Source organism: Aspergillus bombycis (assembly GCF_001792695.1).
Source record: "Aspergillus bombycis strain NRRL26010 chromosome Unknown contig00112, whole genome shotgun sequence".
Lineage (NCBI taxonomy): Eukaryota > Fungi > Ascomycota > Eurotiomycetes > Eurotiales > Aspergillaceae > Aspergillus > Aspergillus bombycis.
The window spans coordinates 83,067-100,476 of NW_019170114.1; the positions used below are offsets into that span (position 1 = coordinate 83,067).

Consider the following 17,410-nt stretch of genomic DNA (forward strand, 5'->3'; position numbering starts at 1 on the left):
TTGCTTGATACGAAAGCAATTACAACAGAGGAAAGTAGGTCACATTCAATTCGAAGTATGGCTGTGCAATGATTTGAGAATACTATACTATGTATATAAGTTCATGCAATAAGCTCCGTACCCCACGAAGACTACTACATAAGAAAAATATATCATAGATAGAAAATCCGATAGCGGCACTCTCGCATCCTTCTCTACTCTCAAGTCTTGGGGATATCTTGTTCATCGAGGTATATAGAACGATCCAAAACCAAAGCAAGTGAACAGAACCGATCTGAAACTCCGAGACGAGGGGAAATCGACAGACCACTTGAAACAGAAATGAGAAACACCATCATACACCATCGTTTCACTTGGTATCATATCTTATGAATGTTTTAACGAAAATTGCTCCCGCCTCCGTGGTTTTCCCCTTACCAAAGCCCACAGTGCTCTTTCTCCCGACCCACACACTGTTTGCAAGATAGGAGAGTAATAACTAAAAAAGCAATGCTGAAAACAAAAAAACCAGAGAACAAAAGCCCGGGAGGACGACGGCTGGGATGGATCTCGTTATCCGCTTCCCCAGCCATCGGTCATGCCCTTTTTTTCCGAATTTTCCCGCCATCTTTAACTGCGTGTTCCGATTGGTATCAAGAAAAAACACAAAACACCGCTGATTGCAAACTTAAAAAAAGAAAGAAAGAAAGAAAAAAGAAAATAATAAAAGAGGTCTTGGGGGTATAGTGCTGCAAATTGACATTGTTTTAACGCGGTGGCCCAATAGGGGCCGGGTATCCAGAAGTAGAATTGGAAGTACTAGGACGACCACTATCAAAAGACGCGCGGGGGTCATGCTTGGGAGTCATGTCCCCCGGCGCGGTACCGAATGGAAATTTTGTGTCAAAGCGCGCTGGCCAGCCATTGCTGCTGCTGTGGCTGTGGGAGCTCCCCAGGACGGGTAGATCATCCTCGGGGAGGTTCACACCCGAGTCATTCCATGGGTTGCGGTAGCCACTATCCCGAGATTCCATGGAAACCAGCGAAGCCTTGGAGGCGTTGCTGGAGGCGTGTTTGAAGAACGAGCCGGGCGAGGCAGAGTGGTTCTTGCGGCCGATGAAAGACGAGAACGACGAGATGCTACCAGGCTTGCGGAGTCGTTCGAAGATCGACCCACGCTCACTAGTCTCGTCGGAAAAGTTGGGCCTGGTGGGAGAGTCCGTAACAAGAGGGACGGGTGCATGTTGCAACAGCTTGGAGTCGAAGAACGGAAGAGATTCTTCAAATGAGTCAGATTTAGGACGCGGAATAGCCCCTTTAACGGTATTCGCATCAAGTCCATGCGCCACTAGACGCGAAATCAAAAAATCGATGGCATCTTTTAGACCGCCGGCATTGTTCCGCGTGTATCCAAGTACAACACGGTCTTCAGGAGGTAAAGTTGGTGAAACCGAACCAGCCGAGGCAGTTTCGGAGGAGGGGAAGTCAGCACTGAGGTCAACCGTAGTATCAACCTCATATTGCTCCTTCAGCTTGGCGCAAACGTCGCTGCGGAACTCGACAGACTTGAAGTACTCGCGAAGTTCGTGAGAGCTTTGGAAAAGGAGTTCATGGCTCTCCGGGACCATTCCAAGCAAAGCATCAACAGCCTGCGGAACCTGGTATTCAGGTCCCGAGATGGTTACCACATCACTTGCAAGTTCGGTGCTGGGGAACTCGATCTTGCAGTTCCACTTCTTTTCGAGCTCATCGATCTCTGTCATACGAGCGAGGAGTTCACGGTGGTAGAGGCGGTTGATCACTACACGCTCAGAGACATATTCTGCGTCGACCTTCTCGACCATATCCATGATCTCCTGCTTGACAAGATCCAAGCTCTGTGCGTTACGGGCTGGCGTGCGGCAGATGACATTGTCAACCTTGATGTCGTCATCCTCCTTGCCCATACCACCGCGATCCATAGCGTTGGAAAACTTGACGAAGACCGAGTACTTCTTCATGATGCGCTGAATATGCTGGCCACCGATGCCAATGATCCGCTTGTGGTATTGATCGGGCACATGGAACGAGATCGAAGCCGGCATTTCCTGCTCAACGAGATCGAGACCGTTCTTCGTAGACTCATACTGATTTCCGCACACATCGATGTAGAAGTTGTACTCGTTGAAGCCATCGAAGATAATTTGCACATTGCCTGTTCTATGTTAGGAATCAAGGCTATAAATGCGAACCGATGCTGTACTCACTCTGACCCATGATCTTATTGATCTTTCCGTTCTTCTTGCCGCTGACAAACTCTTTGTGCTCGTTTGCTAGTTCGATTTTCACACGCATCTGGTATTGACTCCGCTGAACGAATGGGATCTGGTTGACAACCATCATGGCAGCCTTCACGGCGTCGTCGGAGCCGTTGATGGTGAAGGTTAGGTTGTCAAAGCTCACTTCTGCCGCTGAATTGGTGCAGATATCTGAGAGCATGGTGCGAACATCGGCGGGTGAGGGGGCGCGGAAGGTTCCCTGAGAGGGATCCGGCATGATAATCCACCACGAGGCGCTGTAGAATTGACCAGCCTAATCAAGTTAGCCAGAAAGCCATTGCAGCATGAATGTGTTTGAACGTACCAAGGCCATGATCTCCCGCACAGTTCGCTCCACGTGCAGCACTTCGGTGCCTTGGATACGGACAAGACCCCGTTGGCTGCCAAGTTGAGGGAAGAGAACATAAGAGCCATTCATCTCCATCACTTTTCGAACTTTGTCCAAGCGGTCAAGCAAAATGTTGTCAATCTTGTTAGAATTGACAATGACATCCTTGACATAGATCTTGACGCCCATGACAAGTTCTCTCAACTTTTGCTTGGCTCGAGTAATCTGCTCTTGAGTATCACCGGTGATATAGACCTCATCTTCACTGCGACGGTGAGCGCCTGGGGGCGTGTATCCGAAGATGCGAGGAAAGGGAGGTGGGAAGTAGATGGCAGTACCCGTGGCGGCCTCGATGAGCTTGATGTTTTTGCGAGTGCGACCACAGACTAATGTGTGCATGGTCAACTCTAGCTTCATAGCGTCCACGTGACGTTTAAGCTAGCAACCGGTTAGTCGTCATCATTGCATGGTGCCGGTGAAGGGAAAGGGGTATTATAGGGCCATTATTGATTTCCATGTTCGGAGAATTTTCTTTTCTCATGCGTGAATAAGAAAACAGACAACTTACGATCTGATCGATCATGATCAATACCCTCGTCTTGGCATGTTCTGCGCTCTCCATGTCACCGTAAATCGAAACCCGGAAACGTTGGTCCAGCCCATTGTCAGAGGCATAGCCATAGGAAGACACTACCGCGCTATCGTTATCTCGAAGTTTGGGGCTCAACAGGAAGATGTCCGTTCCGGTGTATGCGGATAGGGTATCAAGGTGTTCTAATACGCTCGGTCGGATTCCTTTCGTGGACCCATCCATGATGAGATGCATATCCACATCAACGGTCGCACAGCGCTATTGATTGGATCTCATTAGTAAGTGGATCGAGCATGCAGGCGATAGCCACCAAACTACGAACGAACATACCAACAGGATAGGTGTCTCGTTCAGGATCCTGGCCCGCATTTTGCGCACGGTCTCGCCTTCACCGGTGATACAGACGTTCGTTACCAAGCCTTGAGGTCGCCGTTGTAGGGACGCAACGGACTTGGGCTCCGAACCGAACACGACCGCCTCGATTCTCCCATTACTACTCTCGGTGATTTGGCGGCATAATCTCCGCAAGGCCTCGACATTGCTGGTGTGAACGGGTAAATTGTGGACGGGCGTGCCTTCGAGGGTACCTTCGGGAAAAGTCCAGCGCTGCAGAGCACCAGGGCTCGCATGTAGCACATCATCCACATCGGGACCGCCCAAAGTCGAAGAAAACGGCACGTTAAAGGAAAGGTTGACGGTCGGGTCGATGCCGGTTGGTGGTGTCATGGGTGGTGCGCCATGAGGTCGACGTAGCGAGTGCGATGCCATATCGGTGTGAGGCCTGGACATGCCAAACGTGGGCGTCATTCGCTCCCAGCCATGACGGGCTTGACCCGTAAAGTTGGAAATCTTGTGCATGGCAAGGGCGGCGGGTTCGAATCTCTAACCCCTTGAACGAGTCGAGGGGAAAGAGAGAAACAGCGTCCGAGGAGAATGGCGGAAGGACGGATAGGTGGGAGAGAAGGAGAAAGCAAGAGTTTGAGGAGATGAGAGGGCAAGTGAGCCAGGAGAAGAAGAGAGGCGTCAAGGGTGTGGATCGCCGTTCTCGACAGGGATGAGAAGAGGGCAAAGGAATGATGAGCGCGCGAAGGTGGTGTGGGCGGACAAGAGCGTTTCTGTCTTGGTACCGGAATGGGTTGGGAAAATGATTCGATTCAATTCAACGACCAAACGGGTATCGAGGGTTCGGGGGAAGGAGGGGAACAAATAAAACCAAAGAAAAGGGTAAGGGAAAAAAGGAAGAAGAAAAAAAAAAGGAAACTAAGAAAAAAAGGGAAATTGAACAAGAATCTGGAAAGAGAAGGGGATGTAAAAAGGGAATCGAAAATGAGATAGATCAATCAGAAAGAAAATGAGTAAGTAGGAGGTATGAGTAGAAGAGAAGAAGAAAACCGGACGATCCCAATGGTCAGACTTCGAGCTCCTCCAGCGAAGGGGGTTCTGGGTTGCCAGTGAATAATCAGTGGTGCTAAAAAATTAAGAACATCAAAAAAAAAATAAAAATAAAAAAATAAAATCATATAATGGGAAATAATAATAAAATTAGTCTCTGATCGATGGGTATGAACGAAAGGTTTGGCATTGGCTTGTGTAGAGGAAAGGGTTTAGTGGGGGTTTGAGTCAGCAGATGCTCTCTCCGTATGGTCTGGTTTGTATGTATCTCAGTACAGTCGGTATTGATGAATGAAGTTCTTGTATGGATGGGAACGAGCTGAGAGGAGGGGAAAGGAAAGAGTACAGATATTATGTATGTATGTATCTTAAATCGGAGACTCAAGGAGTTGGTTTGTTTGGTGTGGTAAGTTAAAAAAAAAAAAAGAAAAGAAAAGAAACAAAAAAAAAAGATCACCACCATCAAAACCTCAGGCACAGTGAAAGGAGTTTCGACCGTTCAGCTTCTAGAGAAGAAAAACACAAACAAACAATCCGATTATCATTGATCCATTTTCATCTCATTTTTCCCCCTTTGTCAATACTTGGAGTAGATTCTCGTCTCTTTTTTTTTCTCTTCCTCTTCTTCTTCCTCGATCTTCCTCTCCCTCTCTCTTTTCCACTTCTTCTCACGATAGCAAAGTTCGACGTCCTTAACTCTTTCCAAGCGGGATATGCGGGTCAACCTCAGCCCAAAGTCGGCGTCTAGGCCCCCAATGTTTGCAGTAGACTAGTGACTTCCACCCTCCCACCCGACTAACTATAGGACAGAACGCTCACTAACTGGTAGTACTGACCTAAACTAACCGTATCGTAGTTAAGATCCAAGACCAATTGGCCTTATTAGCACGTCACGATGAATTTTCCAGACGACTTTATTACGGCACTTAATATAATTTGAATTAACACTCGAATTTAGACCATGGTATGTCGGTTACACCTTGAATGAATGTCCTATTGTCAGGCAACATTCTTCAAACAAAGCTTGCTCCAGCATGACTCAATAATGCTCTTTCCCCCCTCCCCTTTCACAAAAGCTTCTCCCCGCTCGAGGTCAACCCCGATTTTCTTCACAAAAAAGAGATGGAGATGAAAAGCACTTGAAGGAAGCCTCTCCACCTTCGGATGCCTCCCATTGCTTCCGGTGGCACATACACACACAGAGAGAGAGAGAAGTTTAGAATCGATATTTCCACTGCGTTCATCACAGTCCCTGCACGGGCAAGGCCCACTTGTGTTTTTCCTTTTTGGGACCCGCAAGCGAGAATCCTCTCTCACGTGTGGTACGGTAATACCAGCGCGTATGGTAAAATCGAGCATCAACAACCGGACGATTCCGTCACGACTTCGAACCAGACCAGAACCCGGTATTATGGTCTCCAAAGACCCATCGCTGCACTGACACTGACAGGATCCGTACCTTCGCAAGGACTGCCCAATGACTTGGACCCTCCCTGCAGAGGAGGCATAACGGGCTTTTTTCTTTTCTTTTTTGTCGAACCCGGCACTGCCTTTCACTCCGCACGACGAAACTCTACATGACATTTATAGGGAACCTTGTCTTCTTTTCCTTCTTTTTTTATTCGGTTTTCCGCTAGTTCGGTGACACACCCCTGCGGATGTCGGAGGGAAGCAACAATAACTCTGTAAATATACCTGCCTAACGCCTGGCATTGGCATCGATTTTGCTGATCCCTGATCAAAGGATCGCCAACTCCCCCAGGAAGGCTCCAAGGCAAAAACGGAAAACCATGGATCAGCATGAAATCCAATGGACAACACTCCATAGTAATCAGAGTAAACAATAGTCATGCCTTTTCCCACACTTCCGAAGCGGAGAAGTGATGATACACAGGTGACGCAAGGCCGGAATGTCCCACGATGAAACCAGGTCCATGCTTGGTGCTGGCGCTCATGGTTCACTTTCGGGACCCTACAGAAAGTCAAGTCCAGTGCCACACCACCGTTAATCCCAGAAGGAGATCTCGATGGATGAAGAACGTACCGCTAAGGAACTGTCACTCGTAGTTAGTTAGGTATCTCTGCTCCTCCCCCCCTCACACCACATCGCATCACTAACGAAGGGAGGAGGGGGGCCTCTATTATCACATTGCTGTTGCCCAAATGCCACTAATGCACGGTGGAGGTACGTCCGTCCCGTTACCTGGGAATCGGCTAGTGATTGGTATGCCTCTGGCCACTTTCTTCGACTGTGGCAAAATGCATGTATGTCGGTAATCGTCGATACTCGAGTAGTACACACCCCAACACCACCTGACCTCACCCCCAGCTGAAGAAAAAGGATGTATGTATGTACCTCACTAGTAAGTAATACATACATACTACACTACTACTACCCCGAATGAGATGCCCTCGCCAACGGCCGTGAGATAATTGACTGGGGGTGCGTGCCAATTGCATCCGTGAAATCCGAGGATTGAGTTCTCGTAATAAACTCAAAGATCAACGGTCGTGATAGGGTCAAGACTCAAAGGAACTAACAAGGCATGCTTCCCTCTTACCCGATCTGGCGTCCTGAATCCTTTCCCGAGTGGGAGTTCACCGTTCAGCCTCAGGCAGCAGTGAAGTTTGATCACTTGATTCGAACTCCAGGTATCTAGGTATTCTTGAAATCTTTCTTTAGCTCACCCATTAATTGACATCTCAACATCCCTACCAAAAGACAAACACAATAACATACCCAGCAGAAACCACATCGGCCAAGAAAGGACCAAATCTAAGACACGATCCCCCAACGACGTCACGGGAGTGGGTCAAAGGCCAGTGACTTCATCGCCTCGAGAGCGTCGTAGACTCGTCGCACTTGAAACAAAGTACGTAAATTTACCACTACCACCAACCCTACCTTACCCACTCAGGTAGTACAAAGGACGACTTGGAGATAAAGCCAACAGGTAAGAACCCCTGAACCGCGCCGGAGATACATATTTACAGTAACGCTTATCCCCGTCTCACGCACTATCTTCGACGAATGGATTGATTATATATCAGGGATATAGAAGATCCGAGGCACGGCCTGAGTGGCCATATGGCACCTTAGTCGACTCGGTAGTGAGTTGGTTTATAGTATAGTATACTTATTCTCACGCTCCCACCTAAACACTACATATGCACATATGCAGTACGGTCCTGTCAAACGTTTACAAGTCACACACACACACCAGTAGATATGCAGTGTACCAGGACAAAGGTACTTCTCCAACAGGGTACATACCACGACAGAAGTACTCGATTAGTACTGATTATTTCAAAACCTCGCCTTGAATATACATCCTAACAGGGTGGCATGCATACCTTAGCAGCCGCAGAAACAAGGCACTCCTAGTAGGTAGTATATACATCTACTAGTAGTAGTCTGGAACCGGTTTCCGGACGCAGCCGATCTTCTTGAACCCACTGCATAAGCGAATAGAGATTAGTTAGTAGACATAGCCTTGTCTTGTGTCGTCGCACGGTGAGGGGCTGGATGGATGTTTTCTGTTTTTCACATGTAAAGATACACAATTGGTTAGGTGTCATTTATATAGAAAGCTTCCGTTCCGCGCCTGTCATGGGGAAAGTTAGGGATGGTTTACATGCACTGTCCGAAGAGCTTAACTTTGCTTCTCCACCTTAAGGTGAAGAACTGTCTGACTTGCTTTCGACGTGCGGTTGACCGCCGTCTCCACCGCTTTATGTATACTTACTCCTAGTAATTGGATCTTCCTTTGTATTATATGATACAGAGTAGACATGGACTGACTGTGGTAACTTTAGATATTAGGCTATCAACTTTGCATAAGTTGAACAGCCACGTCTGGAATGATTCATGTCATTAAGCTGGTTTCTATGGAATGGTATTTTCGATGCGAGTTCAGGTTGTCCTCCCTGTCACTCTAAGACAAATTGAATGTACAAGAAAATAAAGCGTCAATGCTTCGCTTGAATATTAGAAAGATCGTATTCTGTACATGGAGGATTACTGCAAACAGATGTCGCGAAAATAAAGCTTTTAAATGATCATGTGTTCATATTGGAGAAGGCTTCACCTTTAGTAGCGCTGAGGAACTCGATGGACTCCGCCATCCAGCACCACCCTATCGGGTTCGCCGTTATCGTAGTAGTGTTCTTCTCTAGCCACTGGTCGTGTAGAAAGATAGATGGGCCGCTCAATATATTCTCTGGGCCGTCGGGGGTCATCATCCATATATATGCTCACATCCCTGCCAGCTGGCCGGACACTCTCTACTCGTTGAATGACCTCCCGCGGTTCGTCGTACCGAGCGGTTGGTGGTCGTACGCTTGGCACTCGGACGATCCTCTCACGTGGAACCTCAGCCTCTTCAATATAATGCGGGCGTCGCGTAGAGTGGTCGGTCACCTGGACACTGGCGCTGCGTGGCAGCGGCTCTCGCTCATCAAATGGTGCTACATAAGGCCGACGCTCACTCGGGACCGGGCGAGCGTAGTCGGTCACCCGTCGATAAGTGCTTTGTGGAGGTGGCATATCCTGTACGTATCGCCGGTTACCGTACGGATCTTCCAGGACAGATGGAGCCCGAACACTCGTATAGCGTACTGGCGGATGGTCGTCGTAGACCTCACTTCTTGGTGCCGGCATTCGACTAGTTGGAGGAGGCATTGCTTGCATCCTCGGCGCAGGCACAGTTTCATAGTACTGATTGCCCTGCTCATCAACCACGATTCTCCGTGTTGGAGGCGCCATCATACGGGTTGGAGGCTCCTCATCGTAGTATGTCTCTTGATACCGTGGTGAGGTCGGAGAATCTCCCACAGGGATATAACGTCGTGTTGGAGGGGTTGCGACCTCGTCATAATACCTGGGCGGGGGCCGCTCAACAACAGCGTAGGACGAAGCTCGCATAGCATGGGGACTAGCTTGGTCAATATATTCACGAGGATATTCAGGCTGCCGAGCTTGATGGAGACTGGCAACTCTCCGCAAATCTTGGTCATCACGAATTGGCCGTCTGGTACTCAGCCGCGAAACGGTTCGCGGCATCCCGGAATCACCACGGATATCATAAGCATCTACATCATATGCAGGGTCTCTCAGTGGGGGCTCTCTCCTTTCAATTACCGGTGTGTATCGGGGAGATGCGATATCGATGTAGATTGGTCTCTCTTGAGCCGGACGACTACGGTATGCTGGGGAAGTGTCTGTGAACGGTGGCGGCGAAACTGGCTCCTCCTTGATGTAAGTGTCACCAGGGGCTCCAGTTTGCATTCTATATGCGACCGCGCGAGACCGGTCTCTTTCCTCATGCAACCTCCTGCGCTTTCTAGGCATCAATTGTTGGGGTGGAGCATCGGGACTTGCCTGATGTTCCGTACCGTACACTGGACGTGGCTCTTTGTGCTGATAAACGGAGGGAACTTTGGCATTGGCCAAGGGAGAAACCCTGGAAGGCCGTGGAGCTGCCGGGGACGTTATATGATTACGCACAACCCTTACATCGTCTCTAGGCGAGTTCGATTCGGGGGCATAACGGGGACGGTCGGGCTGACGAGCGTCTGGACCTCGCCTCCTCGTTCCATTGGGGTAATCTCGCTGAGGATCAACGTTATCCCCCCTCTCCATCGGGGCCACACCCGGGGCTGGCGGCGAATACTCCGGCTCTTCGAACGTGTCTGTTGGCTGAGCTTCTTGGTACTTGTGAGCGACAAAATTTGCCGCAGCAGGACGCGGCTGTTTCTGGTAGGGTATTCCGTGGTCTGCAACCGGGTAAGTATCTTGCATATCCTGATCCGATTCAGTGCGGTTGAGGGCTTCAAGCCGTTGCAACTCATCTGAATAATTCTCTGCTGGAGCCTCAGTAGCAGGCTCATCGGAATTAGAGGGAGGTGCAGGTGACTGTTTCTGTTGATCGCCCTGCTGAGGAGAGTCAGGGGCTCTACTAGAGTAGAACGAATTCTCAGAGTCACTAGGTTCTCCAGCACCACGGCCATCAACCGAGGGGGACGGCTTGACTATCTCGAAGGCCTTAATTAAAACATCAGAAACATCGAAGTCAGGCTTTGCATCCTGTATAGAAGTTTTTTGCCTTGACTCTTGTCTCTTCAGCTCAAGTTGTTCCCGCAAAGCCCTTTCCACCCTTTGACGCTGTAACTGCAGTTCTGCTCTGACTAGATCATCCGACTTGGTCAGGAAGATAGGATCAATTTCAGAAGTAGGTTTTGGTACAATACGCGAGGGAGCGGTTGTGCCAGACAGACCGTCACCGGCATTTGTACTCAGTGCGCTTGCAGGTTTTGAAGGCGTAAGAACAGGCTGAGATACATTCCATGTGGAAGACCTAGGCCGTTCACTCGTTTTTACCTGGGTTTGAGTGGAGGTAGGGGGGTTGCGCGACGCGGGTTTGCGCACAAACTGCTGGGGAACCTTCAATCTAGGGTGAGTTCCAGTAAATATATCGTCACTTATTTTCAGAATCTTCTCATATTCCTGGATTTCCTCATTTGTTGGTAGCCCCGTAGATATACTACCCGTGGGAAGCTGAGCTGCTGCCATGGTTTTGGCAGCTTTCACGAGAAATTTATCCTTGCTAACTGAAGGTCTTCTTAAACTCGTGACACTAATAATAATGACTTTTCACACCTTTCCCAGGCTGTGAAATCCCCAGTCTCGAATCAGCGTCTGACAAGTCAGACGGCCTGGGCGTGATCAAAGTTGGAATAGTTGGGGAAGGGGAACGGGGACGTCGTGTTGTTTCGAAGGAAAAGTAGTACTAGTACAACCAAAGTCCGAACGTGTCGCCGACCGCCAGCTCTCGTGAGACGCTAAACTCCCTCCGGACAGCGATGGCAGGTGGGCGTTTTATCCCGCGGTTATTGGCTATCGATACCCCCCGGTATAAGAATCAGTGTCTTATACATTTGATTCCTGTTCATCTTGCGCTATGAGTCATTTCTTTTCCCGGTCATTGCTATCAAGATCTTCTCGTGCGTGCTACTTGTCACCTAGACTTCAGAATCTGTCGCCACTCTTTCTTACTCGCATCGGAACCGCCTCCTTTTCCAATACTAATATATATCACTTCAGAAACGCCATGTCTCCATCAAACGATGCGACCAGCGCGGGCTCCGATCATAGACCGGTGTTCTTCTTTGATATCGATAACTGTGTATGTAGATATACAATTCTCGAACATTTCTTCCTTATAAACTAACATGCGATGTGTACAGCTTTACTCCAGAAGTATAGAAGCCCCCTCCCGAATGGCGGGGAAGGTGATACTGAGCTGACGATCGCATATAGAATGTAACATCCACGATGAAATGCAGAAGCTGATTCGTGAGTGATACCTACCATTAGCATATAGCGACGCAACTAACTAACTACTTTTCTTTATCACAGACCAATTCTTCGTGAAACACCTCTCCCTCAACGGCGAAGACGCGCATATGCTGCACATGAAATACTATACCGAGTACGGGCTTGCAATTGAAGGTCTCGCTCGTCACCACAAAATCGACCCGCTTCAATTTAACAGTGAAGTCGACGATGCGCTGCCGTTGGACACCATTCTGAAACCCGATCCCAAGTTGCGCAAGCTGCTCGAAGACATCGATAGGAGTAAAGTGAGGTTGTGGCTTCTGACCAACGCATATGTCAATCATGGAAAACGGGTCGTGAAATTGTTGGGGGTGGACGACCAATTCGAGGGCATCACCTTCTGCGACTACGGAAAGCTCCCTCTCATCTGCAAGCCAACACAGGAGATGTACGCTAAGGCGGAGAGGGAGGCAAATGTCCCGAGTACGGCAGAGCGCTATTTTGTCGGTATGTATTCTATGGTTTGGGCGTAAGGCTTGTACACAGTACTAACTCGCTCTTGTAGATGACTCCGGTTTGAACTGCAAGCACGCCGCGGCTCGCGGCTGGCAGACGGCTCACCTCGTTGAGCCAGAGCTTCCTTTGCCCGATGCGCCGGTGTCACAATATATGATCCGGAGCCTGGAAGAACTGAGGACATGCTTCCCACACTTATTCAAGAATTCTAACTGAATCGAGTGTGAATAGATAATCTGCATAGAGGTTTTTGTACATTGTATTGTGTTACGCACGTTATGAAGGCTACGAGCGATGGCTATACATAGGGTTTCTTCCTTTATACATAGATCTAGATGTATATATATGTTGGGACGAACATAATCACAAACAGTCTATTATCATTGCCAACCGAAACACTTTAAGAACCAAAGGTCGAGGCCAAAAGTTACGAAGATATGCTGATAAGCTATCTGATGCCTCAGGCTGCAAAGAATCCTTCCGCGCGGATCGCGTCCTAAGGCTCCGAACGGAGGTCCGCCGACTAGGAACACAAACACATCAACAACGGCCCCTATCTGACCGCCATACCCGATATCCAGGGCCATTGTTCGCGCAGGGGCTTTATCTCTGAATGATTGATCATGGCTGATTTAACACCCGGCCATGTGGTCACACTAACCGACGGTCGGCAGGCCACCGTGCGGTTTGCTGGAACTACTCACTTCGCTGCCGGAGACTGGGTCGGCATTGAATTGGACGAACCCACAGGAAAGAATGACGGAGCCGTCCAGGGAGAACGCTACTTCGACTGCGAATTTGGATATGGCATGTTCGTCCGACCAACTGCCATCGCAGCCATTATTGGCCCTCCCGCAAGAGAAGCCAAACCGGCTGCTAAGGGGACCGCGAATGCTCCGCAGACCAGAGGGCGGGCCCAAACTGGAGCTTCTGCGAGCGGACTGGGGATCAAGAAACCGAGCGCTATACAGGCCACGAATACGAAAAGACATAGTGGCAGCTCGGCCAGCCCGAGTCCTGCGGCGAAGACTGCGTCCCAGCGGTTGGGCTTGAAGGTATGTGCATCTTGAGCTACGGAGCTGATGGGACTGCTTGCTCATTGACCTAGCAACCGCAGTCGCCTACAAAATCGCAATCGCCGACGAAGCAGCTATCGGGTGCATCCACGCCACGCTCCTCCATTAGCGGGCCCTCGAGGCCGTCCGCTGCGACATCTAAAGGCCGGCCGTCTATTGGGGCTAAGTCGACATCCATGGGCCCCCACCTCCCCCATCTGCGTCGCGGCCCTCCCGGCCATCGATATCTGGAGCTTCGAACAGAACTGTTAGACCAGGCCTACAAGGAACCACGACAGCACCCGCTGGGGCAGCCAAGCGCCCTGCTTTGCGGCAAACCGCTTCCAAGACCTCGGATGAACAAGACAGAGAGAGCCCACAGTCAGATGATATCGAGACTGCCGATAATTATGCCGAGGCCGATGAAATAGAAAACGAGGAGCCAACTGCTAAGCCGCCCAGACTGGCTTCTGGTTCGTCACGGGCAGGTGCTGCTCGCCCGGGGCTCTCCCAGACCTCGTCGCCGCGACAAGCTCAGAGTACCGCGCTGTCAAGGGAGCTGGAAGAGTTGAAAACAAAGCTTAGGGTGATGGAGAAAAAGCGGACTGAGGATCGAGAGAAACTTAAGGCTTTGGAGACACTTCAGCAGGAGCGGGATAAGTTCGAAGGCATTATCCAGAAACTGCAGGCGAAATACCAGCCACAGCAGCTTGAGATTAGCGACCTGCGAAAGAAGTTGAGAGAATCGGAGGCCCAACTCGAAGAGATCGAGCGCATCCAAGCGGAGCATGACTCGATTTTGGAAATGGCCACCCTCGACCGCGAGATGGCGGAAGAAACGGCCGATGCTTTCAGACATGAAGTTGAAGCATTGAAGTTGAGGGTGGAGGAACTTCAATTGGAAGCGGAAGTCCTACGCGAGGAGAATGAGGAGCTCGGTCAGACCATGAGCCCGGAGGAGAAGTCCAGCCATGGATGGCTGCAAATGGAGAGAACAAATGAACGTCTCCGTGAGGCCCTCATACGGCTTCGTGATATGACGCAGCAGCAGGAATCGGAGTTGAAGGACCAAATCAAGGAACTACAGCAAGATCTGGAGGACTATGAAAGTATCAAGTCCCAGTATGAATCAACCAAAGAAAAACTGCTTGTAGCGGAAAACAATGTTGAAGATCTTAAGCAGCAGCTGGAGACTGCTCTTGGTGCGGAGGAGATGATCGAGGAGCTCGCAGATAAGAACATGCACTACCAAGAGGAGATCAACGAACTGAAAGCTGCCATCGAGGACCTCGAAGCGCTGAAGGAAATCAACGACGAGCTCGAGTATAACCACATCGAGACAGAAAAGCAGATGCAGGAGGAAATCGACTACAAGGAATCCCTATTTAACGAGCAATGCCGCAAGGTTGCACAGCAAGACGAAGTCATCGAGGACTTGGAGTACACTTTGGCGCGGTTTAGGGAGCTAGTCACAACTCTCCAAGGGGACTTGGAGGATATGCGAGCCTCGCAGCAGATCACAGAGGCCGAAGCTACGGATCTAACAACACGCTCTCGTGCCATGATGGACCTGAACTTGAAGCTGCAGGCATCAGTTTCAAAAGCGCAGACAAAGACCATCGACATTGAGCTGGAACGTATGGACGCCCAAGAGGCTGCCCAGCACCTGTCCATTTTGAAACTCTACCTTCCCGAATACTTTGAGGGAGAGAAGAACGGCATCCTTGCACTTCTACGTTTCAAGCGTGTTAGTTTCAAGGCCACACTGATGAGTAGCACCATCCGAGAGAGATTCCCCGAGCAGGCATCCGATCCGGCCGTCGTGGAAGATGGCTTCGTAGCGCATGATGTCCTCGAGAAACTTCTGTGGATCGGTTCCATCTGCGACCGATTCATTAACTACATCACTAACTGCTCCGCAGAGAGCTTCGACAGGATCAAGGCCACATTGTTCGAGATGGAGCCGGTAGAGCGCACCATGAACTTTTGGATAGAATCCGTAAGGAAGAACGAGCTGAACATGAAGAAATGTGGCATTGAGCTACAAAGGTCCATCGCACTACTATCCCATCTGGCGGAAGTCCACCTACCAACTTCATTAGAGACATTCGCGACGAGCTCTGCATGCGCTCATCCCTAACACAGTCATACATTGACCACGCCGCATCATCAATATCACGCCTCAGAACTCTGCTGCAGTCCAAACTCTCAGCCCCAGAAGGCGAAGAACAAGAGATCAATTTCCTCATCAGCAAAATGGAAACCCTAGTAACCCAAGCCCGGGGGCTAAAGGTAGCCATGGGCAAGATCCACAAGGCCCTCGAGGATCTCCGATCAAGGTCCCTTGCCCTGTCCCAAGACATAGCAGGCCCCTTTAAGAAAACCGAGGAAGCCGCCAAAGATCTTTCTGAACTGGCCCGGCACCTAGGAGAGAACATCGCGCTTATCGTAAGTGACGAAAGCCGAACGGAGCCACTGGCGCTAGAAGAGGCAATGAAGAGCATGTCCCAGGTCTCGACCCTTTATGCGCAGCCATCGGAATCAGGAAGCGAATGTAGCGACACAATGTCCTTCATCGCCAACAGACTGCGCAGCCTAGGCGGAAACCTCGAGGAGCTCGACTCAATCTCAACTGACTTGTCAATCACATCAGAATTTGAAAGACTCCCCTCACCCTGGATCGCGCGAGCCTCAGAACTTAAATCCAACAAAGCAGTGTCTCCAGACGCGGATGAAGAAATCCGGCGTCTCAAGAACGAGATCCACGAAGCCTCAACAGCCCTAGGCGTCAAGGATAAGACGATCGAAGAGCAATCGCTGAAGGTCGAACTGGTCAATTCCAGAATGCAAGAAGCCAGCAAAAAGGCCTCCATGGTCAAAGAGCTCGAGACCAAGATCGAAGCCATGCGAACAAAAGAAACAGACCTGGAGCACGTTGTCGAAAAACAACGCAAAGACCTCCAAGCCCTGGAGACAGAGCGCGAGGAGATCAAAGTCCGACTGGACAGGGTCAAACGCGCGTCCGGCACAACCGGAATCACCACAACAGAGGGCGTTGTGGTTGACAACGCCCTTTCCCTGGCTACGATGCGCGAGAACGAGGCTCTCCGCGCCGAGGTGGAAAGTCTGCAAGCGGCCGTCCGCTTCCTGCGCGAAGAGAACCGCCGCGCCAACATGCTCGACCCGTACTCTGTGCAGCGCTCAGCAGAGATGTACTCTTGGCTTGACGTGCCCCTTACACAAGCCAATGGCAATGCCCAGCGTGAAAAGATCCAACAGACCGCCTCGGAGAGTAGGGACGTCTTTACTCATCTTCTCAAGCTAACCAAGGAGTCGAATATCTGCGATTTGAAGTCCACCGTGTCCCAGGAGAACGGTAACCGTGCCAGTTGGCGTCCGTCGAAGACTAAGCTGCGCTACCAGGTTCTCCAACAGCGGGAGAACTTCGAGCACTGGACCGAATGGCGCGATGATATCGTCAACCAGGAAAGAGAGCAGGACAGACTGGTTAATACGAAGAAAGAGCGCCTTGCTCGTGATCGAGCCCGGAGACACGCACCCAAGAATTCGGTGTTTGGTGGCTTTCCGCAGGGGCTAGGACATGGAATGATGGGGCATGCTTGGGAGATCCTAGGCATGCAGCAAGATCATCGCAAACTGGCTGATAGACCGGTAGAACCCTCCATAACGCCATCGTTCTGAACAGCACGTTGGATGGTAATCGGAGTACTATACCCATTTGTTTCATATCTTAATTGCATTATACATTGATTTTGCCTTGTATGTATGTGACTCGCTGTAAATAATTATCTATTGTAAATGAACATTCAAGATGTTGCAGTCTCAACGCTCAACGATACATTCCAATCACTCAACATATACGACAAAATAAAA

At 50.0% G+C, this 17,410-nt stretch overlaps 3 protein-coding genes across 3 annotated transcripts; 1 reads left to right on the plus strand and 2 right to left on the minus strand.

Moving 5' to 3' along the window:
• Positions 1 to 746: 746 nt before the first annotated feature.
• On the minus strand, positions 747 to 4,075 carry ABOM_010279 (KH domain protein; the record flags this gene model as incomplete). The annotated part of the gene is made up of 5 exons (XM_022537407.1): positions 747 to 2,173; positions 2,226 to 2,550; positions 2,602 to 3,063; positions 3,194 to 3,475; positions 3,548 to 4,075. The coding sequence occupies 5 exons, from the start codon at positions 4,073 to 4,075 to the stop codon at positions 747 to 749; spliced, it is 3,024 nt and encodes a 1,007-aa protein (XP_022385126.1).
• Positions 4,076 to 8,699: 4,624 nt separating this feature from the next.
• On the minus strand, positions 8,700 to 11,180 carry ABOM_010280 (uncharacterized protein; the record flags this gene model as incomplete). Its single annotated transcript, XM_022537408.1, has 1 exon — positions 8,700 to 11,180. The coding sequence occupies one exon, from the start codon at positions 11,178 to 11,180 to the stop codon at positions 8,700 to 8,702; it is 2,481 nt and encodes an 826-aa protein (XP_022385142.1).
• A 659-nt stretch (positions 11,181 to 11,839) lies between these two features.
• ABOM_010281 (putative dynactin) lies at positions 11,840 to 17,218 on the plus strand (the record flags this gene model as incomplete). Its single annotated transcript, XM_022537409.1, has 8 exons — positions 11,840 to 11,867; positions 11,928 to 11,963; positions 12,027 to 12,452; positions 12,511 to 12,602; positions 13,136 to 13,516; positions 13,682 to 13,784; positions 13,831 to 15,515; positions 15,566 to 17,218. The coding sequence occupies 8 exons, from the start codon at positions 11,840 to 11,842 to the stop codon at positions 17,216 to 17,218; spliced, it is 4,404 nt and encodes a 1,467-aa protein (XP_022385143.1).
• Between the last annotated feature and the right edge of the window lie 192 nt (positions 17,219 to 17,410).